The sequence below is a fragment of the Aquarana catesbeiana genome, linkage group LG03 (assembly GCF_042186555.1).
Source record: "Aquarana catesbeiana isolate 2022-GZ linkage group LG03, ASM4218655v1, whole genome shotgun sequence".
NCBI lineage: Eukaryota > Metazoa > Chordata > Amphibia > Anura > Ranidae > Aquarana > Aquarana catesbeiana.
The window spans coordinates 108,238,965-108,266,051 of NC_133326.1; the positions used below are offsets into that span (position 1 = coordinate 108,238,965).

At 43.3% G+C, this 27,087-nt stretch overlaps 1 protein-coding gene across 1 annotated transcript in view; it reads right to left on the reverse strand.

Annotated features, from left to right (window-relative positions):
* The window catches only part of LOC141131545 (long-chain fatty acid transport protein 2-like), an 85,844-nt gene that overhangs the window by 25,667 nt on the left and 33,090 nt on the right, over positions 1–27,087 (reverse strand). Inside the window, exons 4-7 of the mRNA XM_073618928.1 lie at positions 23,602–23,726; positions 16,236–16,430; positions 3,716–3,806; positions 3,084–3,282 (exon numbers count right to left, since the gene is read on the reverse strand). Of these exons, the coding sequence (XP_073475029.1) occupies positions 3,084–3,282; positions 3,716–3,806; positions 16,236–16,430; positions 23,602–23,726 (610 nt within the window). The remainder of the gene's footprint in view (positions 1–3,083; positions 3,283–3,715; positions 3,807–16,235; positions 16,431–23,601; positions 23,727–27,087) is intronic.

Genomic DNA, 27,087 nt, shown 5'->3' on the forward strand with positions numbered 1-27,087 from the left:
TGGGGCTGCACAGATAATCAGGGCACTCTTGATCAGTGCCCTGATTATCTGTACAGGTATCCACTGTGAGGAGATGCCACTCTGTCAGTGTGAGGTGAGGAGAGCTGATAAATGGTACTTCTGTGTTTACATGTGATTGGACACATGCATCATCAGCTTTTTAGATGGTGAGACTGGGGCAACGTCATATGGAGTCGTCCCAGAATGAGAGGGGATCCCGTCCACCGTCATTTGTCTATACGGCGGGCGAAAGGAGGTTAAGCTTTGACAAAAAAAAAAAAAAAAGCTGATTGGTTTTTATGCACAGCTGCACCAGATTTTGCACTATCCAGTTTTAGTAAACTAAACCCATATTGTTTTACCTACTGTAGTATGCAGCATGGCGGGGCAGTGTTTTGCATTCTTGCCTTGCAGCATATGATCCTTGGTTTGAATCCTATTAAGAGGCCCTATATGCTTGGAGTTTGTGCATTCTTCCTATGCTTTTTTGAGTCTTTTTCTAGATTATTTGCATTTCTTCAACAATCCAAAATCATCCTGGTAATGTAACTAGTGGCAGGCTACTGTACATTCGCCCTAAAATGTTTCTGTATGTCGTTGGAAGAATAGAGTAAGGCCATTAGGTTGTAAGCTCTTGTATGGGCCCCCAAGTGAACCAAATTTTCTTTTATTTAAACTTCACCTGCTTGTCCCCCCCAGCTCACATTGAGAAGGATTTAGGCAACAATAGCAGTGCTATCAATCCATAAAATAGTGGCCAGGACTAGATGTGGCCAGCTGCTGATTGACAAACTACAGGCATTGACAATGCGGATAGCCTAGCCCAGGGGTAGGCAACCCCCGGCACTGGTGCCGTAAGCGGCACACAAAGCCTCTTTTTCCAGCACTCCACTCCCTCCCCATCAGCAGAGCAGCGCAGGGAAGTGTCAGTGAGACACTAATGTATTCCAATTTTAGAATTCCCCACACCACACCTGTACTGAGGTGAAGGCACTGCGCCCCCACACATTGTAAAAGATGGGAAACATTGTTTGGTTCTCTAACTTTTCTGTAGCTGCGATCGTCAGCTTTTGAGATGGGGAAGAGATTGGGTGCAGTTCTGCTAGGGGGGGGGCAGTCCCTGTTTCCAGGAGGAGGAGGACTGTCATTCCTCCTCCTCCAATCACAGTCCTGCTAGCCCCGCCCGCCATCTGGAGGAAGATGTCTCGCTTGGTTGTCACTACCAATCTCAGAAAGAAGGGATTTCACTGTGATTGAGAAAACCACAATCAGGTGACAGTTTGTGGAATTACTGTTGAGCTTCTAGGAACTTTGTTGAAATTATTCCTGAACCTATGCGTCACTTACTACTGAACCCCGGCACTCTGTGTCCCTTTAAGCCACAGCCAGTATTCAGCGCAATAAAAATCACACCCAACCACTTTTTCTCAGCTACGGGAACCCAACTTATGATCCTGCACACAGGCCCACTGCTTTCAGAAAAACACCTGAGCTCATCATTGCGCATCCATTCCATATCCTTGTATGTGACATCCCATACAAGTATGTGGGCTGGATGTGAGAGTTGGATCAGCAGGATGAGTGTGCCAGGACAAGTAGATGTGTCTCATCTCTGCTTCCTTTCACCACTCTGCATAGCACGCATATCATAGATAAGAGGGTACAGGGAAAATGAACAGAAGGGGTTCAGAGGTGGAACAGAAGAGCAGGAGGGTACAGCGGTGGGGCAGATGTGCAGGGAGGTACAATGGTGTAAGAGCTGAGAAAGGGGTTCAGCAGTGGGGCAGAAGAGCAGGGGGGTACAGTGATGGGCCAGATGAGCAGTGGGACAGATGTGAAACGAAGTGTATTGGTGGGGCAGATGAGCAGGGGGTTAAAGTGGTGGGGCAAGAGAGCAGGGGGGTACAGAGGTGAGACAGATGTGCAGGAGGTACATTGATGGGGCAGAAGAGAAAGCGGGTTACAGTGGTGCGGCAGATGAGATGAGATGAGATGAGATGAGTTCAGTGTTACGACAGATGAGAAGGTGATTCAGTAGTGAGACAGAAGAGCATGAGGATACAGTGGTGGAGCAGATGTGAAGGGAGGTACAGTGGTGGGGCAGATGAGAAAAGGGGTACATTGATGGGGCAGATGAGCAGGGGGGTTACAATGGTGGGACAGAAGAGCAAGGGGGTACAATGATGCAATGATGGGGCAGATAAGCAGGGGGTTACAGTGGTGGGAAAGATGAGCAGAGGGGGGGGTGGAAATAGGTGGGACAGATGTGCAGGAGGTATAGTCGTGGGGCAGATGAGAAAGGGGGTTACAGTGGTGGGGCAGATGAGCAGATAAGTTCAGTGTTAGGACAGATGAGAAGATGGTTCAGTGGTGGGGCGGATGTGCATGGAGGTATGAGAAGGGGGTTCAGCGGTGGGATAGAAAAGCAGGGGGGTACAATGATGGGGCAGATAAGCAGGGAGTTACAGTGGTGGGAAAGGTGAGCAGGGGGGTGGTCAGTGGTGGGGAAATAGGTGGGACAGATGTGCAGGAGGTATAGTCGTGGGGCAGATGAGAAAGGGGGTTACAGTGGTGGGGCAGATGAGCAGATAAGTTCAGTGTTAGGACAGATGAGAAGATGGTTCGGTGGTGGAGCGGATGTGCATGGAGGTACAGTGATGGGGCAGATGAGAAAGGGGGAACATTGGTGGGGCAGATATACAGGGAGTTACAGTGGTGGGACAGATGAGCAGGGTGGCACAGAGGTGGGGCAGATGTGCAGGGTAGTACAGTGATGGGACAGATGTGCAGGGGGTTAAAGTGGTTGGGCAGATGTGCAGGGGGTTACAGTGGTGGGGCACATGAGAAAGGGGGTACATTGGGTGGGGCACATGAGAAAGGTGGTATATTGGTGAGGCAGATGAGCAGTGTGGTACATTGGGTGGGGCAGATGAGAAAGGGGGTACATTGGGTGGGGCAGATGGGAAAGGGGGTACATTGGTGGGGCAGATGAGCAGTGTGGTACAGTGGTGGGGCAGATGTGCAGAGGGTTACAGTGGTGGGGCAGATGAAAAGGAAAAGGAAAACTCACACTGATTTCTTACCGAAATGTGTCTCCTACTCGATCCTGAAAGAACAAAAAGCCTTCTTTATCCTCCATCATCAGATCTCCAGTGTTAAAGTATACATCTCCCTTTTTAAACACATTGTGAAGTCTCTTCTTCTCAGTCAGAGAAGCATCCCCTGCGTACCCAGTGAATGGGTTTGTAGCAGTAATTTTTGAAATCAGCAGTCCAGTTTCTCCTAGGATAAAACAAGAACAGAAATTAATCTGAAAAATAACACTTATATATTTAATCTTTTTAAAATTTACATTTTGTGTTTGTGGTTGATATGAGGGCAGTGGTCACTTTTTAGCTGCTGTATAGTCCACATTCCATAGAAAACAGTTTTGCCTTGCCATCAGAGCGGAATAGAGGAAAAAAATTTCCAAAAGGGACCCTTGTTCCCATAACAATTCTATATTTCCCTTACTCTGGAAAAATATTCTATACCTTCTTGTTGAGTCTACAGAACAGGAAGTGAAGGGATATCTTTCCAAAGGAACACAGATAGCAAAAAAAAAAATTTTTTTAATTGTTTTAACCCTCCCCTACTCTATACAAAATGAGAAACATGTTTTGGCTCAAGATATAAATTTAATGCAAGACCAATAATAATAATTATACAAAATTACCTTTAGCTACTCTAACGCATCGTCCTGAAGCATCTCTTACTGGTTCATCCTTTTCCACATCATACTTGATAATTTCATAGGGCCTCATAGCCTAGAAGACAGCAGTCTACAGAATTTAATGATAAAGAATATCATTTATACCTGCTTAATAATTTTTTTTTTGTAAATATATGCTATTTTATAGGAAAATCAAGGCCCACTCACACTTAGGCTGCATGTTACCACAATGCACCTGCTCTTTGTGAATGGTACCCCAATGCACTGTACAGTAGAACTCAATGCACCACAGCATACCACAACACATATAACATGTATTGTGGTGTGATGCATTGATGAAGAGGGTCATGTATGTTTTTTGACCCTTTGTGGGGCATTGGAAGCTCATTCACAAAGAGCTCATCTCACCATATAACTAAAGTGTGAATCCAGCCTGAATCAAAGTAATTTAGCATCACATATTTACTCTTTTCTTCTGCCTTCTGCCTCAGTACTAACTGTAAAAAGAATACAATGTTGAAAATACTCCATTATTGCATATACAGGTGTATCTGATAAAATTAGACTATCAACAAAAACTTAATGTATTTCAGTAATTCAATTTAAAAAGTGAAACTCATATATTTTATATAGATATGTTACACCGTGTGAGATATTTCAAGCATTTCTTTCTTTAAATTTGGCCGATTATGGCTTACAGCTAGAGAAAACCCAAAAATGCATGAATGTATGTATGTATGTATGTATGTATGTATGTATACACACACATATACACACTATATATAGTATTATCAAAATATTGTTATACAACCAACATTAACCACTTCAAGACCGCCGCACGACGATGTACGTCCAAACTTTGAACGGGGATATCGTTGTTATGGCAGCAGCTAACTGCCATAACCCCGATATCCCCGTTTTCGTGCGGCGGCCGGCTGTCAGATAAAAGTGGTCCCTGCAGCGGATTCGCCGCGAGATCACTATTATCCCTCCCACCGCGATCCGGTGCCCTCCGCCGCTTACCGGAGCCGTCGGTAGCGGCGGAGGTGATCGCGTCCTCCTCCGTGGTTTGTCTGGAGACGAGTGAGGCCAAGATGGCGCTCGCTCGTCTCCATGACACTGCTGGGCGGAAGCGACGTCAAAACGTCACTTCCGTCCACGCCTCTTAAAGGCACATTTTTTCAAATGTCATTTTTCTAAATTACTTTTTTTTTTGTATTGCATTTTAGTGTAATTATGAGATCTGAGGTCTTTTTGACCCCAGATCTCATATTTAAGAGGTCCTGTCATGCTTTTTTCTATTACAAGGGATGTTTACATTCCTTGTAATAGGAATAAAAGTGACACCATTTTTTTTTTTTTTAAAACAGTGTAAAAATTAATAAAATATTGTAAAATAAATAATAAAAATAAAAAAAAAATTTTTTAAACCCCCGTCCCGACGAGCTCGCGCGCAGAAGTGAACGCACACGAGTAGCGCCCGCATATAAAAACGGTGGTCAAACCACACATGTGAGGTATCGCAGCGACCAGTAGAGAGCAATAATTCTAGCTCTAGACCTCCTCTGTACCGCAAAATATGCAACCTGTAGAATTTTTTAAACATCGCCTATGGAGATTTTTGAGGGTAAAAGTTTGACGCCATTCCACGAGCGGGCGCAATTTTCAAGCGTGACATGTTGGGTATCAATTTACTTGGCGTAACATTATATTTCACAATATAAAAAAAAATTGGGCTAACTTTACTGTTGTCTTATTTTTTTATTCAAAAAAGTGAATTTTTTCCAAAAAAAGTACACTTTTAAGACCGCTGCGCAAATACGGTGCAAAAAAAAGTATTGCAGTGACCGCCATTTTATTCTCTAGGGTGTTAGAAAAAAAAACATATATAATGTTTGGGGGTTCTAAGTAATTTTCTAGCAGAAAAACCTGTTTTAAACATGTAAACACCTAAAAACCAAAACGAGGCTGGTCCTTAAGTGTTTAAAGAAGGAAATAAACATTGAGATATCACATTGGGGAGGATTATTCCAATCCCAACGTGTTTTGCTTTGCCGCCTTTTTCCAGGGCTCAGAGGAGAAAGAGATGTTAGAAAGCAAGGGAAAACATATACATACAGTGCATCCAGAAAGTATTCACAGCGCTTCCCTTTTTCCACATTTTGTTATGTTACAGCCATGGATTAAATTCATTATTTTCCTCAAAAATCTACAAACAATACAACCTAATGACAATGTGAAAGAAGTTTGTTTGAAATCTTTGCAAATTTATTAAAAATAAAAAACGAAAATAAATCACATGTACATAAGTATTCACAGCCTTTGCTCAATACTTTGTTAAAGCACCAATTACAGCCTCAAGTATTTTTGAGTATGATGCTACAAGCTTGGCACAACTATTTTTAGGCAGTTTATCCCATTTTTCCTTGCAGGAATCTCTCAAGCTCCATCATGTTGGATGGGGATCATTCGTGCACAGCCATTTTCACATCTCTCCAGAGATGTTCAATCGGGTTCAATTCTGGGCTCTGTATGGGCCAATCAAGGACATTTACAGAATTGTCCTGTAGCCACTCCTTTGTTATCTTGACTGTGTGCTTAGGGTCGTTGTCCTGTTGGAAGATGAACCTTTGCCCCAGTCTGAGGTTCAAAGCACTCTGGAGCAGGTTTTCAAGAAGGATGTCTCTGTACAATGCTGCCTTCATCTTTCCCTCGATCCTGAGTAGTCTCCCAGATGGTATTGGTCAGGTGATGAGCGGTGCCTGGTTTCCTCCAGACATGACACTTACCATTCAGGCAAAAGGAGTTCAATCTTTGTTTCATCAGACCAGAAAATTGTTTCTCATGATCTGAGAGTCCTTCAGGTGCTTTTTGGCAAACTCAAGGCAGGCTGTCATGTGCCTTTTACTGAGGAGTGGCTTCCGTCTGGCCACTCTACCATATAGGCATGATTGGTGGAGTGCTGCAGTGCTGGAAGGTTCTCTTCTCTCCAAAAATAAATGCTGGAGCTCTATCAGAGTGACCATCGGGTTCTTGGCCACCTCCCTGACTATGGCCCTTCTCCCCTGATTGCTCAGTTTGGATGGGTCGGCCCCCTCTAGGAAGAGTCCTGGTGATTCCAAACTTCTTCCATTTATGGATGATGGTGGCCACTGTGCTTATTGGGACCTTCAATGCTGCAGAAAGTTTTCTGTACCCTTCTCTAGATCTGTGAATCGATACAATCCTGTCTCAGAGGTCTACAGATTATTCCTTGGGCTTCATGGCTTGGTTTGTGCTCTGACATGCACTGTTAACTGTGGGACCTTTATATAGACAGGTATGTGCCTTTCCAGATCATATCCAATCAACTGAATTTACCACAGGTGGACGCCAATCAAGTTGTAGAAACATCTCAAGGATGATCAGTGGAAACAGGATGCACCCGAGTTTAACTTTTGAGTGTCATTGCAAAGGTTGTGAATACTTATGTACATGTAATTTTTTTATTTTTAATTTGCAAAGATTTCAAACAAACTTCTTTCACGTTGTCATTATGGGGTATTGTTTGTAGAATTTTGAGGAAAATAAAGAATTTAATAAATTTTGGAATAAGACTGTAACATAAAATGTGGAACACGTGAAGTGCTGTGAATACTTTCTGGATGCACTGTAATATACAGTTGTGCTCATAAGTTTACATACACTGGCAGAATTTATGATTTCTTGGCCATTTTTCAGAGAATATGAATGATAACACAAAAACTTTTCTTTCACTGATGGTTGATAATGGCTTCAGCCAAACACATGTCATACTTACCTCCACTGTGCAGCTTGTTTTACACAGAGTGGCCCCGATCATCCTCTTCTGGGGTCCCCCAGCAGCTCTCGCGGCTCCTCCCCGCATTAGACAATCCCCTAGGAGAAGCGGTCTCTCTCGAGGGGGTTACCTTGCAGGCGCGCTCCCGAGTCCAGCATTTGCATCCACAGATACGAATGCTGGACTCAGCCCCGCCCCCCAGCACCCGCGTCATTGGGTTTGATTGACAGCAGCGGGAGCCATTAGCTGCTATCAATCTATCCAATCAAGAGCCGGGACCCCATGGAGAGAGGGACAGCGCCTCCCCGCCGATGAGATGAAGGGGCTCAGGTAAGTAAAACGGGGGGGGGGGGGGGGCTGGGGGGCCTATGACTAACAGGTGTTTGTTCACTGTAGCCTCCCTGACGGTATTCCCGAGTGTGGCTCGGGGTTAAATTTCAGCACCATTAGCGGTAACCCCGAGCCGGAATTGCATTGTAGGATCCTGGAGCGGTATACTTACCTTGTCCCCAGGATCCTGCGATGTCCCCCCACGCTGTCTGCGGGCTCTGTCCTCCTCCGAAGCCTCTCTGTGCCAGGCTCCGTTCCCTGCGAGCGTCGCGATGCACGGGGGCGGAGCCTGGCGGCAAATTCAAAAAAATTGAAAAATCATAACACATACATCCCTTTTGTCCCCAGTGTTTTGTCCAATGCCCTGCATGCAGTTTTTTATTGTATATACTGTTCTTTCTGCCTGGAAACTTGAGATTGTCCATAGCAACCAAAAAGTGTTCCTTTACATTAAAAGTGGCTTTAGACCAGCTAGAAAACAGCGATAGTAAATTAGAACACTTGCAGAATTGAGCGATAGTGAATTGTGGGGAAATTTATTTTATTATTATTATATTATTATTTTTTAAAATTATTTATTATATTATAATTTATGATTTTGTGTTTCAAACTTCATCATACCCGGGATATCTACTAGATTTAAGTGTGTTATTGTTAAGAATTACAGGCCTACAAAATAAAACGCCAAATTTCAATGCAAAATAATTGTACCGCTTTCAGCACCTAAAATCCGAAATAATCATACTGCCAGGGAGGTTAATGCATAGAATGCATTAAGATGAAAAAACACAAGGGCTTGCAACCCCTTTTAATACTGGTTATTACCCCCTTTAACATCAATGACAGCTTGAAGTCTTTTGTGATATTTGTGGATGAAGCTCTGTATCTTTTCAGATGGTAAAGCTGCCCATTCCTCTTGGCAAAAAAAAAAGCCTCCAGTTCCTGTAAATTCTTGGGCTGTCTTGCATGAACTGTACGTTTGAAATCTCCCCAGAGTGGCTCAATGATATTGAGGTCAGGAGACTGAGATGGCCACTGTTTTGGATGTCTCCAAGACAGCCATCTACGTTAGGGGTGTACTGGTGACAACCCCAACTATTGTCAGGACGGCTTATACAAAGTATGAATTTTAGGAAGCTCGACAAGTTTTGCGGGGAACCGCTTATATACAATTTCTAAATGAAAATGGAGAGACATTCATTAAGTGTATATACATAGATATAATTCGATAGATCATGTATCAGGATATATACTTATTCACCGGTGTGATATAAACATATAGCAAATAGTGTGTCTATAAACCAGCACCCCAGACATACACATGCAATTGAGCTATAGGCAAATGTGGGGATGTCAGGTATCAGAGTGCACCAAGTTAGAGAGACCTCATCATAAGACGTATGGCATTGACCTGTAATACACTTTAGCCAGAATAGATAGTAATAAAAAAGGAGGGAACAGCTATCTCACCACCAGGGGATCACCTGGTTGCATATAGACTCCCCATTGACACGGTTATGTCTAATCAAACCAAGTCAGCTTAGCTCTCCCACAGTATTCAAAGCCCGCGTGCTCCCACGTAGTGGAGAGCACGACGCGTGCTCGCACCACAGCCACCTGACGCATGGCGTTAGGGGCGGAATCTGCTGCAGCCGTGCAGGGATTTAGGCTGGGGGGCTGGCATGGCAAACTTTCTTTCTCATTCGGTCCTTCAACTCACAGGTGTGAGGACATACTACACTGGTAAGCACCACAACACATTTTTGGACATCTATGGTTAAACCCTTATGCCCCGTACACACGAGCGGAATGTCCGACAGAAAAAGTCAGACGGGAGCTTTTCATTGTATATTCCGATCGTGTGTATGCCTCATCGAACTTTTTACGTCGAAAATTCTGACGGACCTAGAAAGGGAACATGTTCTAAATATTTCCGACGGAACCAATTCCTATCGGGAAAACCGCTTGTCTGTATGCTGTTCCGACGTACCAAAAACGACGCATGCTCTGAAGCAAGTACGAGACGGAAGCTATTGGCTACTGGCTATTGAATTTTCTTTTTCTAGTCCTGTCGTACGTGTTGTACATCACCGCATTCTTAAAGGTCGGACTTTGGTGTGATCGTGTGTACGCAAGACAGTTTCTGCGGAATTCCGTCGGAAAAACCTTCAGAGTTTATTCCGACGGGAAAACCGATCGTGTGTACAGGGCATTACATTTCTTCACATCCACACACTATCTGTGTGGGCCATGTACCCACACTCATTGCATCACTTTTTAATTTCTTTAGTCCTTCCAATAGAATGATCTCATAATATCTCTTTACTTTTTCGACTTTTCTCTATACTGTTTGTCTTTTTCACTTTTTCCTTCCTTTTTGCATCCCTGCCCAAATCTTTGCGGACTTCATTACACAACATGTATACTACTCTTATAATTTTATACTCCTAGTTTACTATTATAGTAACTATCAATGGATTTAGATACATATACATATTATTTTGTTACAGTTGTCACGTAACTTATGGTCAGTGGGGGACACCAAGGGACACACCTTTCTGCACTCAACTTTTTTGCCATGCTCGCTCTTCGCCTGGTCCCCGTTTGACTGTTGTGGGTCCCGCCCCTTCAGCTACCGGGTGGAACACCCTCCGCCGTCGCCTTTGGAGGTGAGTCCTTAGAACCAATCAACCGTCAAGTAAGTATGGGGTTTCCTGCTCAGGCCCCCTGCTTTCTGTCATACCACAACCAATACTGTATGTTATATCTAATCAATATTTAATTTCACAGATATTTTGTACATACAGCAACTCCTGAAGAAGTAAGTAGAGCTTGCGAAACGCGTCGAGTTTGGAGAAGCACATATATACTTTGGACTACCATCATTGCATACCTATGTTTATGGTTGAAAGTTATTTGTACCATGCTGTTTTTAAGGGTTTGTCACCCATGTCTATGCCTATTTTTCATGATGATGTTTACACACCTTTAAATAAATTCAGAGATTTTATATACTCCATTTATTTGCCTTGAGTATTATGATCACCTCATTAAAGGTCCCATGGGCTATAGTTTGTTTTAGTATTAGTGACATTAAACATATGTCACTCTCTCCAACACGGGACAATCTATCCTCTTCCCAAAAATGGTGATCTGGTGATGGACCTGGTGATCAAACCCTCGGACAAAGGGGGTAACATTGTCCTGTTGACAACCAAGCAATACACCAAGATGTGCAGTGACATCCTTTTGAGCAGATCATGGTACCATTGTAGTCCGTCTACTTCTATCATATTGTTTGAAAAGGAATATAGGTCACTAATCACGTAGGCCCATAACATGGGTCTTATCGATCAAGAGACACAGTTGTGCTCAAAAGTTTGCATACCCTGGCAGAGATTAGGAAATTCGGACATTTATATTGAAAATATGACTAATCATGCCAAAAAAAATGTCTTTTATTCAAGGATAGTTATCATATGAAGCCATTTATTATCACATAGTTTTTTGGCTCCTTTTAGGATTATAATGTTAACAGAAATCACCCAAATGGCCCTGATGAAAAGTTTACATACCCTGGAATGTTTGGCCTTGGTACAGACACAGGAGTGGCACACACAGTGCCTAGTGTCTGTGTATACCTGTAAATAGTCAATGAGTTTGTTAGTTCTCACATGGATGCACTAAGCAGGCTAGATACTAAGCCATGGGGAGCAGAAAAGAACAGTCAAAAGACCTGCGTAACAAGGTAATTAAACTTTACAAAGATGGAAAAGGATATAAAAAGATATCCAAAGCCTTGAATATGCTAGTCAGTACTGTTCAATCATTTAATAAGAAGTGAAAATTTTGGGGATCTCTTGATACCAAGCCAAGGTCAGGTAGATCAAGAAAGATTTCAGCCACAACTGCCACGGGAATTGTTCGAGATACAAAGAAAACCCCACAGGTAACCTCAGGAGAAATACAGGCTGCTCTGGAAAAACTGTGTGGTTGCTTTTAAGGAGCACAATACGATGATACTTGAACAAAAAAAAAGCTGCATGGTCAAGTTGCCAGAAAGAAGCCTTAACTGCACAAGTTCCACAAAAAAGCCTGGTTACAATATGCCCAACACCTTGACATGCCTCAAGGTGGGCTTTTTTGTTGCACTGGCGCAGTAAAGGCTTCCTTCTGGCAGCTGAACCATGCAGATATTTTTTGAGATACTGAATTTTGGGTTTTCACTAGCTGTAAGCCATAATCATCAAAATTAATAAGAAATGCTTGAAATATATCACTCTGTGTGTAATCTATAGAATATAGGAGTTCACTTTTTGGATTGAATTACTGAACTAAATTAACTTTTTGATGATATTATAATTTTATGAGATGCACCTGTAAGTAGTCATTGAAAGTAAAAGTATATAGGATGACAAGAAAATCCATATAATTTATTTAAATTAATAGCTCAAAACCAGATGAGTGCATGAACTTTAGTAAATGATTATACTGAACATGAATGGCAATTTGCAGAAAGAGAACAAAACAAAGGAGCCATGCCAATTTCTGGCAATGATTATGCAACCATGTTAACTTCTTTGTAAACCGTTAAGTCAGTCTTATTGCCTTACATATGTTCTGAACTAATGATTTTGTTGCAAGTGTAACTATGGCCAAAATGTAAAAAAAATTATACATGAGATGGGTTAACCCCTCGATCACGACCTATTGTTAACCCCTTCCCTGCCAGTCACATTTATACAGTAATCAATGCATTTTAATAGCAAGGATCGCTGTATAAATGTGAATGGTCCCAAAAATGTGTTAAAAGTGTCCGATATGTCCGCCGCAATATCGCAGTCGCGATAAAAATTGCAGATCCCTGCTATTACTAGTAAAAAAAAAAATAATAATAATAAAAATGCTATAAATCTATCCCCTATTTTGTAGATGCTATAACTTTTGCGCAAACCAATCAATATACTCTTATTGCGATTTTTTTTTTTACCAAAAATATGTAGAAGAATACATAATCGGCCTAAACTAAGGAAAAAATTTGTTTTAAAGAAAAAAAAAATTGGATATTTATTATAGCAAAAAGTAAAAAATATTGTTTTTTTTTTTTTTCAAACTTGTCACTCTTCTTTTGTTTATAGCGCAAAAAATTAAAAAAAACTGCAGAGGCGATGAAGTACCACCAAAAATAAGCTCTATTTGTGGGGAAAAAAATAACAATTTCATTTGGGTACAGTGTTGTATGATCGCGCAATTGTCATTCAAAGTGTGACAGCACTGAAAGCTGAAAAATGGCCTGGGCAGGAAGGGAGTGAAAATGCACTGTATTGAGGTGGCTAAAGTCTATGGGACATTAACATGAAAAATCAAAAGTGTTCATTTTAAAGGCTTATGTACAAGTTATTGTCATAAAAAACGTTTTTGGGGACCCGGGTCCTGCCCCAGGGGACATGTATCAATGCAAATTTTTTTTTTTTAAATGTCAGTTTTTTCGGGAGCAGTGATTTTTTTAATGCTTAAAGTGAAACGTGTTTAGAACAATACCACAGCAAAATGACATTTCTAAAGGAAAAATTGTCATTTAACACTGGTCGTGGCTGTAATGAATTGTCGGGTCTTGGCAATACACCGTAGATAAAAAGTCATTGAAAAAAAGACCATGGGACACCCCCCCCCCAGTCCATTACCAGGCCCTTTGGGTCTGGTATGAATATTAAGGGGAACCCCGAACCAAAATTAAAAAAAAAAATTTGTGGGGGTCCCCCTAAAATCCATACCAGGCCCTTCGGATCTGATATGGAAATTAAGGGGAACCCGGCGCCAAATTTAAAAAAAAAAAATGGCGAAGGGGTACCCCTCAAAATCCATACCAGACCTGATTTTAAGGGGAACCCTGCGCCAAATTTTTTTTTTTTTAAATGTCGTAAGGGTCCCCCTCAAAATCCATACCAGACCCTTATCCAAGCACGCAACCTGGCAGGCTGCAGGAAAAGAGGGGGGACGAGAGAGCGCCGCCCTCCTGAACCGTAGCAGGCCACATGCCCTCAACATGGGGAGGGTGCTTTGGGGTAGCCCCCCAAAGCACCTTGTCCCCATGTTGATGGGGACAAGGGCCTCATCCCCACAAACCTTGCCCGGTGGTTGTGGGGGTATGCGGGCGGGGGGCTTATCGGAATCTGGAAGCTCCCTTTAACAGGGGGACCACCAGATCCCACCCCCCCCCCGTGTAAATTGGTAATGGGGTACAAGTACCCCTACCATTTCAAAAAAAAAAAGTGTCAAAATGGTAATAGACAATAGCCGGTTTCTGACAATTCCTTTATTAATAATGTCTTCTTCCTCCATCTTCTGGTCTTCCTTCGGTTTTCTTCTTCTTTCTCCTTCTTCTTCTTCCTCTTCTTCCTCCATCTTCCTCTGTGTGACGCTTCTGTGTATGTGACAGTTGTTATATAACTGTCAGAGTTAGCAGGAACACAGGATCACAAACATCCCTTCTCACAGAGCGGAGATCTGCCTTGTTTACATAGGCAGACCGCCATTTTGCCTGTGTCCTGAACGTCGGCGGGTCCTGGCGAACATCATGTCCCCAAGACCTGCTGATTAGCTCCCGCTGTGTCTAATCACAGCGGGAGCAGGTCACCGGCGATGCACGTGTGCACCCCAGACCCGGATGTGCAGGATCATGTACAGGTACGTGATCCTGCCCAGGAGAATCACCTTGCCAGTGTGTGTGTGTGTGTGTGTGTGTGTATGAATGTATGTATAGTTGGCAAGCGGTTAAAACAGTTAACCGTGGCCTGGACTGGCTGCTAACTCGCTAGAACCAAACACTGTTCAACCTCCCTACATGCTTGAATTTATAAGAAATGGCCGCACACCACTGTAGATCAAAATCCTTTTTATTTAGACATCCCAAAAACTACAGGAATCAGAATGCTGGGTAGATGTGTTCCACACACGGCAAAAGGTTTTTTTCTCTTAATGCATAGAACACATTTAAGGTAAAAAAACTTTCTACATTTAGAGCCACTTTAACCTCTTTTCTACCAGGATATGTCTTTCAACTTCAGATCGACGGCCCTTTATTTACCCATTACCATTCAAAAATGGTGCTGGATAAACAGCCATTGGGTGGCTGACAGAGACACTCTACCCTGTTGACCTGAGGGGCTGGGTACCACATGATCACTGCAATTGGTCTTCACAGCAATCACATGGCACAGTTTACAGCATTGATCCCTCCCCTTCCCTTTACAATGGGGGCAAGGAGAGAGATCAAGTATTTGTGAATGGGAACAGATTGAATAGAGAACTAGCTGCAGATTTGTTCATTCTATTTCAGTGACACAGGGATTGTGTGTGTGTTTTTTTATCACTTTCATGCCCCCCTGCTCTCCTACACATACATACCTCCCAACATTCTGAGATGGAAATGAGGGACCCCTATTAGCAAAAGTATGTAGGCATATGACACACCCCCTGTCACGCCCATTAAAAGGAAAATTACATAAAAAAAATAGTTAAACCCACAAGTTTATTTTTTTTCATTACTATTCCTTTATATTGGCTTTTGAAATGTACAAATGCAGCAATATAGAGATTGGATGAAAGATTTATCACTGGGAAACACTTTTTGAAAGATAAAGTGTATTTTATATACAATGATATAGATAAGACTAAAATGAGACAAATGAGGGAAAGTTGGGAGCTATGCACATACTATCTCCATGCTGTCTCAATATGACCTGTATATTAACCCATCACCTTTTTTTTATCCTGAACATTAACCCTTTCATCACCATCCTGTCAATGTATGGTATGTTACTAGTACATTAACCCCTTCACTTCTTCCTTTCTCTCTGTATGACCTGTACATTAATGTATCTAATGCTCCATGTTTAATCGCTCAGTACCAGCATATTTCTTCAATTCCACAAAAATGTGGCAAAAAACAGGAGATCTACTGTCCAAAAAGGGGGGATTTTTGCGCTATTTATTTTACAGTAAAAAATAAACAATAGTTATTAAATCCCATCAAAAGAAAGATCTGTCTCAAAAAATATTAAACTCATTTGTACAGTGTTGCATGAGTAATTGTCAGTCTATTACAGCGATGAACAATAAAAAAATTACCAGGTAATAAATAATACAGGCTGGTACTAAAATGGTTAAAGTGAACCCACAGGTTCATGTTAAGGAAATATCAAAAAACATAATCTGTTGGTAGGTGATTGAGGGCTTGAGCTGAGAAACACTGGCTTAAAGTAGCAAGATGGGTATAAAATAATGCATTGCAGGGTTGATTATTTACCTGTTTTACTAGGGTATTAATCATATTAGAAATGCTGAGGTTGACTGGGAGAGGTACCTAGAAAATGTTTTCCTCTTCTTTCTCACCTTTAAGAAGCGATTGCTTCTTCCAGCTGCTCCTATTTTCCCCGTGTAGTTGAAAAAGAAACCATTGCCCTCTGTTGCTGCGTAGAATTCATACATTTTGATGGGACCAAAACGATTGGTAAACTCTTTCCAGACATCGGCCCTGACACCATTCCCCACAGCAATTCGGACACAGTGATCCTTGTCATTGTCTTTCTAAAAAAAAAAAAAAAACATACTAGGTTACTTCAAAAGAAAATGGTTCTTTCTGGGTGGGTATAATAATTTTTACATGTTTCTTTAGGGAGTTGTCGTTAAATCTGACAGTTTATTGATATTAAAGAAAGGACACGGAGGCTGTTAGAAAAGAAAAAAGGGAAGGGTAGCTTGAAACTAAGCAGACCAGAGCCATCATTGTTTTTAGTAGAGGTTAGAAAGAGAAGGCGAACAAAGCAAGATCCATAAAGACATGAATTAGAGAGTTTGGGGTAGAAGAACTTGACTGTCCTGCACTGTCCTGGACTGTCCTGAGCTCAACCCGGGGATGAATTAGAGGGATGAATTAGAGCGAAGACTGCAAGCCAGGGCTTCTCGTCCACATCAGTGCCTGACCTCAGAAATGCGCTTCTGGAAGAATGGTCAAACATTCCCATAGGCACACTAAACCTTGTGGTCAGCCCTCCCAGAAGAGTTGAATTTGTTATAGCTGCAAAGGGTGGGCCAACTCAATAGTGAACAATATGGACTAAGACTAGGGATGAGCCGAACACCCCCCTGTTCGGTTCGCACCAGAACATGCGAACAGGAAAAAAGTTCGCTCGAACACGCGAACACCGTTAAAGTCTATGGGACACGAACATGAATAATCAAAGGTGCTAATTTTAAAGGCTTATATGCAAGTTATTGTCATAAAAAGTGTTTGGGGACCCGGGTCCTGCCCCAGGGGACATGGATCAATGCAAAAAAAGTTTTAAAAACAGCCGTTTTTTCAGGAGCAGTGATTTTAATAATGCTTAAAGTCAAACAATAAAAGTGTAATATCCCTTTAAATTTCGTACCTGGGGGGTGTCTATAGTATGCCTGTAAATGGGCGCATGTTTCCCGTGTTTAGAACAGTCTGACAGCAAAATGACATTTCGAAGGAAAAAACCCATTTAAAACTACCCTTGGCTATTGCATTGCCGACAATACACATAGAAGTTCATTGATAAAAACGGCATGGGAATTCCCCACAGGGAAACCCCGAACCAAAATTAAAAAAAAAAATGATGTGGGAGTCCCCCTAAATTCCATACCAGGCCCTTCAGGTCTGGTATGGATATTAAGGGGAACCCCGTGCCAAAAAAAAAAACGGCGTAGGGTCCCCCCAAAAATCCATACCAGACCCTTATCCGAGCACGCAACCTGGCAGGCCGCAGGAAAAGAGGGGGGGACGAGAGTGCGCCCCCCCCTGAACCGTACCAGGCCACATGCCCTCAACATTGGGAGGGTGCTTTGGGGTAGCCCCCCAAAACACCTTGTCCCCATGTTGATGAGGACAAGGGCCTCATCCCCACAACCCTGGCCGGTGGTTGTGGGGGTCTGCGGGCGGGGGGCTTATCGGAATCTGGAAGCCCCCTTTAACAAGGGGACCCCCAGATCCCGGCCCCCCCCCTGTGTGAAATGGTAAGGGGGTACTTACCCCTACCATTTCACTAAAAAACTGTCAAAAATGTTAAAAATGACGAGACAGTTTTTGACAATTCCTTTATTTAAATGCTTCTTCTTTCTTCTATCTTCCTTCATGTTCTTCTGGCTCTTCTGGTTCTTCCTCCGGCGTTCTCATCCAGCATCTCCTCCGCGGCGTCTTCTATCTTCTTCTCCTCGGGCCGCTCCGCACCCATGGCATGGGGGGAGGCTCCCGCTCTTCTCTTCATTTTCTTCTTCATCCTCTTCTCTTCTTCCTTCTTCTCTTCTTCATTTTCTTCACCGGGCCGCTCCGCATCCATGCTGGCATGGGGGGAGGCTCCCGCTGTGTGACGGCGTCTCCTCGTCTGACGGTTCTTAAATAACGGGGGGAGGGGCCACAGGGAAGTCCCGTCATGTCCCGTGCGTCAGAGGGGGCCGGGTCACCGGGTGGCCCCGCCCCCCGTTATTTAAGAACCGTCAGACGAGGAGACGCCATGCCATCACACAGCGGGAGCCTCCCTCCATGCCAGCATGGATGCGGAGCGGCCCGGAGAAGAAAATGAAGAAGGAAGAAGAGAAGAGGATGAAGAAGAAGATGAAGAGAAGAGCAGGAGCCTCCCCCATGCCATGGGTGCGGAGCAGCCCGAGGAGAAGAAGATAGAAGACGCCGCGGAGGAGATGCTGGACGAGAACGCCGGAGGAAGAACCAGAAGAGCCAGAAGAAGATGAAGGTAGATAGAAGAAAGAAGAAGCATTTAAATAAAGGAATTGTCAAAAACTGTCTCTTGTCATTTTTAACATTTGACAGTTTTTTAGTGAAATGGTAGGGGTAAGTACCCCCTTACCATTTCACACAGGGGGGGGGGCGGGATCTGGGGGTCCCCTTGTTAAAGGGGGCTTCCAGATTCCGATAAGCCCCCCGCCCGCAGACCCCCACAACCACCGGCCAGGGTTGTGGGGATGAGGCCCTTGTCCTCATCAACATGGGGACAAGGTGTTTTGGGGGGCTACCCCAAAGCACCCTCCCAATGTTGAGGGCGTGTGGCCTGGTACGGTTCAGGAGGGGGGGGCCGCACTCTCGTCCCCCCCCCTCTTTTCCTGCGGCCTGTCAGGTTGCATGCTCGGATAAGGGTCTGGTATGGATTTTTGGGGGGACCCCACGCCTTTTTTTTTTTTTTTTTTTGGCGCGGGGTTCTCCTTAAAATCCATACCAGACCTGAAGGGTCTGGTATGGAATTTAGGGGGAACCCCACATCATTTTTTTTTAAATTTTGGCCGGGGTTGCCCTTAATATCCATACCAGACCTGAAGGGCCTGGTATGGAATTTAGGGGGACTCCCACATCATTTTTTTTTTTTTTAATTTTGGTTCGGGGTTTCCCTGTGGGGAATTCCCATGCCGTTTTTATCAATGAACTTTGTGTATTGTCGGCAATGCAATAGCCGCGGGTAGTTTTAAATTGATTTTTTCCTTCGAAATGTCATTTTGCTGTCAGACTGTTCTAAACACGGGAAACATGCGCCCCTTTACAGGCATACTATAGACACCTCCCAGGTACGAAATTTAAAGGGATATTACACTTTTATTGTTTGACTTTAAGCATTATTAAAATCACTGCTCCTGAAAAAACGGCCGTTTTTAAAACTTTTTTTTGCATTGATACATGTCCCCTGGGGCAGGACCCAGGTCCCCAAACACTTTTTATGACAATAACTTGCACATAAGCCTTTAAAATTAGCACTTTTGATTTCTCCCATAGACTTTAAAAGGGTGTTCTGCGGCATTCGAATTTGCCGCGAACACCCCAAATTGTTCGCTGTTCGGCAAACTTGCGAACAGCCAATGTTCGAGTCGAACTCATGTTCCTCATCCCTAACTAAGACTAGGATTCCATTAAAGTTCATGTAAAGGCAGGTTCCCCAATAAGTTTTATATTATATATATATATAATATATTTATATATAATATTTTTTTTTTTTTTTTTTTTTTTCCACAGAGGGTAAAATAAGTATTGAACACGTCACCATTTTTCTAGGTAAATCTATTTCTAAAAGGTGATATTGACATGAAATTTTCACCACATGTCGGTGACAAACCATGCAATCCATACATACAAAGAAACCAAAACAAATACGTTCAGAAATTAACCACTTCCCTACCCGCCTACAGTCAAATGATGTCCACAGATGGGATCTCCCATCCTGGGTGGACGTCATATGACGGCCTCGGGTTCCCGGCCGCCTAGGGGGCGCGTGCCGCATTGCTCGGGACCCGGTGCGTGTGCCCGGCGGCCGCGATGTCTGCCGGGCACCCGCGATTGCCCGTTAACCGGGCCGGACCGTGGATCTCTGTGTGTAAACACAGAGATCCACGTCCTGTCAGCTCAGAGGAGAGCGATCTGTGTTCCCAGAATGGAGGAACACTGATCGGTCTCCTCCCCTTGTGCGTCCCCTCCCCCTACAGTTAGAAGCATTCCCTAGGAAACACATTTAACCCCTCCCCGCCCCCTAGTGGTTAACCCCTTCACTGCCTGTCAAATTTACACAGTAATCAATGCAATTTTATAGCATTGATCGCTGTATAAATGTGAATGGTCCCAAAAATCTGTCAAAAGTGCCTGATGTGTCCGCCATAATGTCGCAGTCACGAAAAAAAATCGCGAACGCCGCTATTATTAGTAAAAAAAATAAATAAATTTTTTTTTTTTAAAAATGCCATAAATCTATCCCGTATTTTATAGACGCTATAACTTTTGCACAAACCAATCAATATACGCTTATTGTGATTTTTTTTTACCAAAAATATGTAGAAGAATACGTATCGGCCGAAACTGAGGAAAAAATTTGTTTTTTTTTTTTTAAAATTGGGATATTTATTATATCAAAAAGTAAAAAATATTGTGTTTTCAAAATTGTCGCTCTTCTTTTGTTTATAGCGTAAAAAATAAAAACCGCAGAGGTGATCAAATACCACCAAAAGAAAGTTCTATTTGTGGGGAAAAAAGGACGTCAATTTTGTTTGGGTACAACGTCGCACGACCGCGCAATTGTCGTTTAAAGTGCGACAGCGCTAAAAACTAAAAATTGGTCTGGGAAGGAAGGGGGTGAAAAGGCCCAGTATTGAACCGGTTAAGTAACTGTATGTGTAATAAAATAAAATGACACAGGGAAAAAAGTATTTAACACGCTAACTGAAATTTATATAATATTTCGTACAAAATCCTTTGTTGGTAATAATGGCTTCAAGATGCCTTCTATATGGAGAAACTCGTCACATGCATTGCTCAGGTGTGATTTTGGCCCATTCATCCACACAGTCTTCAAATCTTGAAGGTTCCGTGGGCCTCTTCTATGAACTCTGATCTTTAGTTTTTTTCCATAGATTTTCTATTGGATCCAAGTCAGGTGATTGGCTGGGCCATTCTAGCAGCTTTATTTTCTTTCTTTGAAACCGATTGAAAGTTTCCTTGGTTTTGTGTTTTGGATCATTGTCTTGCTGAAATGTTCACCCTCGTTTTATCTTCATGATCCTGGTAGATGGCAGCATATGTTTAACAATAATGTCTTGGTACATTTTTCCACTCCGTCGGTGATATGAAATTTGCCAGTACTATATGCTGAAAAACAGCCCCAAACCATGATGTTCCCACCTCCAAACTTCACTGTTGGTATGGGGGTGTTTTTGGGGTGATGTGCAGTGCTATTTGACCTCCAAACATGTGGTTTATTATGGCATCCAAAGAGTTAAATTTTGGTCTCATCTAATCAGACTATATTCTCCCAGTATTTGACAGGCTTGTCTAAATGTTGTGCACCATACTTTAAACGAGTTTCAACATTCTTTTTCTTCAACAATGGAGTCTTGCATGGTGAGCGTGCATATAGGCCATAGCGGTTGAGTGCAATACCTTTTTGTTTTCTTTGAAACAATTGTACCTGTTATTTCCAGGTCTTTCTGAAGCTCTCCACAACTGGTCCTTGGCTCTTGGGGGAGTGCCTGGTTGTTGACCGGTTTATGGTGAAATTATGTTCTTTCCACTTCTGGATTATAGCCCCAACAGTGCTCACTGGAACATTCAGAAGTTTTAGAAATCATTCTGTAACCAATGCCATCAGTAAGTTTTGCAACAATAAGATTGTAAAGGTCTTGAGAGAGCTCTTTGATTTTACCCATCTTAAGATGTTTCTTGTGTGACACCTTTTTTTATAGGCCTTTAGTTTAAACTGAACCACCTGATTAATTTGCACTGACAAGGGGCAGGGTTGCTTTCTAATTACTGATAGATTTTCAGCTGGTGTCTTAGCTTTACATGCCTTTTTTGCACCTCGCTTTCTTTGTGTGTTCAATACTTTTTCCCTGTGTCATTCCATTTTATTACACATAACTTCATTTCTGAACATATTTGTTTTGGTTTCTTTGTATGTATGGATTGCATGGGTTGTTACTGACATGGCTGCATGGAATAAAATTGTGCCAAGGACTGGGGGGGAGGTCACGCGTGTGGTAAACGATTTTTCGCAGGCAATGGCTGGTGTTAGCACTTCAATCATTACGGCACCATGCTTGATATGGTGTCAGGGTGATTGAAGTGCATTATTTCTATTATTACATTGTAGTAATAAATGAAGTTCAGCTGACCATCATGCAGAATCAGTGGGATCCCTGAGCGTGTCACTTGCCACGTGTCTTTCCACCAGATGCGGAACTTGCCATGCCACCTGCCATCACTGCATTGGTGGCAGCACTGGTCCATTTAGCACAGAGGCAGGCCTCTGTGCAGTGGTGGGTTCCGAATGCACCTTCGCCTCGCCCCATTCAGAATAGCAGCAGCGGTTCTGGCTGTAGAATGGAGAGAAATATGGAGGTAGTCATTGCTCATTCTGAAAATGGCAGGTGCCTGGCTGCCATGCTGGTCTGAACCCCTCCATGTAGATCTGAAGCTGTACTGTCACTGGCTACATGCTGCTCCCAGGCACGGAGGATCAGACCCCAGGGACAGCCAGGCACTCTGCATTTTCAGGGTGATCACTGACAGACATCCACCAAGCACTGCAAGTTGAGCGTCCCTTGTGGTATGTCAGGCAGACAGCTGAGGGGGTGAACTACAAGTCCCAGCACACCCCATCTGTACTGCCACACACAGCTCACCCGTAACTGATGACGTCACATCTCTGTGGGATCGCCCCTCCTGGATGTAGCAGGGTGTCTCCCTCCTCATGCTGCAGCCGGTCTCACCTGGCAGAGGGGGGATCCGGGACTGCGGCTGTCACTCTCTGGTTCCGCCCTCAGCCATTACTGATTTAGCAGTCGAGGGGGGGAGGGTCTGCGACGCTGAACAAGGAGAGCTCTATGCTCAGTTTTCTCACAGCGAGAAGCCGATGGAGAGCGGTGATGCGGGGCGGGCAGTGAGAGATGATGTAATCTCTCTGCTCCACACCGCACCTCCAACACTGATGCTGACAGAACACCGGCTGTGAGGGCGGAAGAGCGGTGATGCGGGGGGTGGAGAGAGATGTCATCTCTGCTTGCCCACCCGCTCACTTCTTCCATCCACCCAGCTCTCTCATGCTGGCTGCCTGACTCTTTCATACCACCCGCCCAGGTAGTCGGCCGCAGCCCGGGGGTTGACGGCCCCCGATCTAAGGAACACAATGTCACTGGTGTGGCTAAGCTCTTTGTTAACATTTTTATTTCACAGTTTAGATTTTTTTGTTGATACCTTAGGAGTGTTGCATAAGTATCGCAGAATTTCTCCAATGTACTGGAAGGCAGTGACATTGTATTTCCTGCAGTCATCCCAGAACTGGCTCGCTGAGAATTTATTCCTTATTACACAGGTGGCTCCTGATTTAGAAAAAAAAGCATTAATAAAACTTCACTTACAAGTTACAGGCTATAGAAGTACAAGAGCTGAACTTAGGAAAAGGCACATAGATGCGTTCTTTTTTTTTTTGTCAACAGCCCCAAACAATTACTCTTGGGGAAAGAAAAAAACACTGGTTCTGCAACATGCAAGTCTCCTTCCTTTTTTTATTTTTCTAAATAGGAGTACTTGGGCATTTAAAGTGAACTTACTTTGAGGAAAGTTTAACCTAGATGACATCATGAGGGTAATGGATCAGGTATACACATCCGACCATCCTCTAATATCTGTGGCCAATTCTAGAGCTGCTTTAAGATTAGTAAAGCAAGAAAATGTATTACCTATAAGAGGTGATCCTATCAGCGTATCTAAACCAAAAAGCATACATTTATTACATTGCAATGTATCAGTCCTTAGATGCATATGGCTGCATCTGTTTTTTTCCCCCTGTACTTCAATTATCCAAAGTGAAATTGTGTTGGATTCAACAACTTCTGTGTCTTATTGAGGAGTTATCTGTCTATGGATGGTACTAAGTCAGTATGTGACCATACTGTCCAGACAGATTGGTTCTAAGGAAGTACAGTCGCTTGAAAAAGTATTCACACCCCTTAAACTTTTCCACATTTTATCATGTTGCAACCAAAAATGTAAATGTATTTTATTGGGATTTTATGTGAAAGACCAACACAAAGTGGCACATAATTGTGAAGTGAAAATAAATATGTGAAAAGTGTGGCGTGCATTTGTATTCAGCCCCCTTTACTCTGATACCCCTAACTAAAATCGAGTGGAACCAATTGCCTTCAGAAGTCACCTAATTAGTAAATAGAGTCCCCCTGTGTGTAATTTAATTTTAGTATAAATACAGCTGTTCTGTGAAGCCCTCAGAAGTTTGTTAGAGAACCTTAGTGAACAAATTGCATCACAAAGGCCAAGGAACACACCAGACAGGGCAGGGATAAAGTTGTGGAGAAGTTTAAAAGCAGGGTTAGGTTTTAAAAATAATATCCCAAGCTTTGAACATCTCACAGAGCACTGTTCAATCCATCATCCGAAAATGGAAAGAGTATGGCACAACTGCAAACCTACCAAGACATGGCTTTCCACCTAAACTGACAGGCCGGGCAAGGAGAGCCTTAATCAGAGAAGCAGCCAACAGGCCCATGGTAACTCTGGAGGAGCTGCAGAGATCCACAGCTCAGGTGGGAGAATCTGTTCACAGGACAAGTATTAGTAATGCACTCCACAAATCTGGCCTTTATGGAACAGTGGCAAGAAGAAAGCCATTGTGGAATAAAAAGCCAAAAGTCCTGTTTGCAGTTTTTAAGAAGCCTTGTGGGGGACACAGCAAACATGTGGAAGAAGGCGCTCTGGTAAGATGAGACAAAAATTGAACTTTTTGGCCTTAAAGCAAAACGCTATGTGTGGTGGAAAACGAACATTGCACATCACCATGAACAGCATCCCCACCGTAAAATCTGGTGGTGGCAGCATCAGGTTGTGGGGATGCTTTTCTTCAGTAGGGACAGGGAAGCTGGTCAGAGTTGATGGGAAAATGGATAGAACCAAATACAGGGCAATCTTGGAAGAAAACCTGTTAGAGTCTGCAAAAGACTTGAGACTGGGGAGGAGGTTCACCTTCAGCAGGACAACGACCCTAAACATACAGCCAGAGCTACAATGGAATGGTTTAGATCAAAGCATATCCATGTGTTTGAATGGCCCAGTCAAAGTCCAGACCTAAATCCAATTGGGAATCTGTGGCAAGACTTGAAAATTGCTGTTCAGACGCTCTCCATCCAATCTGACAGAGCTTGAGCTATTTTGCAAAGAAGAATGGGCAAACATTTCACTCTCTAGATGTGCAAAGCTGGTAGAGACATCCCCAAAAAGACTTGCAACTGTAATTGCAGTGAAAGGGGGTTCTACAAAATATTGACTCGGCTGAATACAAATGCACATCACCTTTTCACATAATTATTTGTAAACAATTTTGAAAACCATTTATCATTTCCCTTCCACTTCACAATTATGTGCCACTTTGTGTTGGTCTATTACATAAAATCCCAATAATAAAATACATTTACATTTTTGGTTGTAACATGACAAAATGTGGAAAATTTCAAGGGGTATAAATACTTTTTCAAGGCACTCTATGTCAATGAATAAAGTGGCATTTGAAACAGAATAACTCGGCTCCCCCTACACTACAGGCTTTAAATGCTCATCCTTTCTAGGAGGTAGAGGAACAGGCAGTATTACGCTACTCTAGCAGACTCTTCAATTTATGAATTGCTATATATCTCTCAAGTTGGGATCACAGTCAACCTAGAGTTAAGTAGCACACTTCACAGAGAGGCCTTGATGAGGCAGTGCGACTTCCATGTATATATTTGCAAATGTGGGCAACAAAAATCTTTTTAATGCAAATTGTTCAAACTGTGTAGAATTAATTTTTTGCTGGCTAATTATAAATTAATTGCAGCAGTTTCTATTTTTATTGTATTTGCTGAATTTGGTGCAGGGACATACTAGAGGACTTTAGCTGCTGCTGAGCTGTGCTTGGCTTCTGGTGTGTCTGTGTGCCTTAAGGAGGAATGAGCTTGCTCCAGGCATACCTACCCTCAGTGGCGTCGGGAGGGGGGGGGCTGATGGTGGCTGGAACCCCGAGTGGGTCCCCAAAAAGCCCCGGGTCTCGGGCATGCATGGTACTTTTATTAGCCCCGAGCGCTGTCGCCGAGCAGGGACCGATTTGACCCCGAGCACGGCCAAGTGACATAGCAGGTCCCGCCTTCTGGAGCCTGCAGCGCCTATGATGGACATCCCACTGGTCCAATGCGGGGACCGCAGGACGTCTATCATAGGCGCTGCAGGCTCCAGAAGGCGGGAATTACAATGCGGCCGCCGCGCCACTGTGAGAAGTTCGGCGCTCGGGCAGGCGGCTCTCCTCTCCTGTCATCATGGCTCTGGCTGCCTGGAGTGCCTGCTGCTTTTTACTCTACTGTGTGATGGGCGCGCCGCACACTATGGCTGAGCTGCAGTAGGAAGTCACGTCACCTGAAGTCAGGTAGGTCAGTGCGCATCAGGTAGTTAACACCCCAACACCCCCCCCCCCCAAAGGTGCTGGGCTCGGACTTCGCACTGAAGCCCCTGTTTTTTTGCCACCTAGCAACGCCCTGACTCCCCTCAGTTTATTTTTTGCGTTATACAGCATGTCCCAAGATGGGAGTTACCTTTTATGAGGTAATGCGGCTTCCACATCTATTTGCAAATGTATGCAACAAAAATCTGTTTTTAACAAATATTGTTAAAGCTGTGTAGAATGTGTTTATTTTTGGC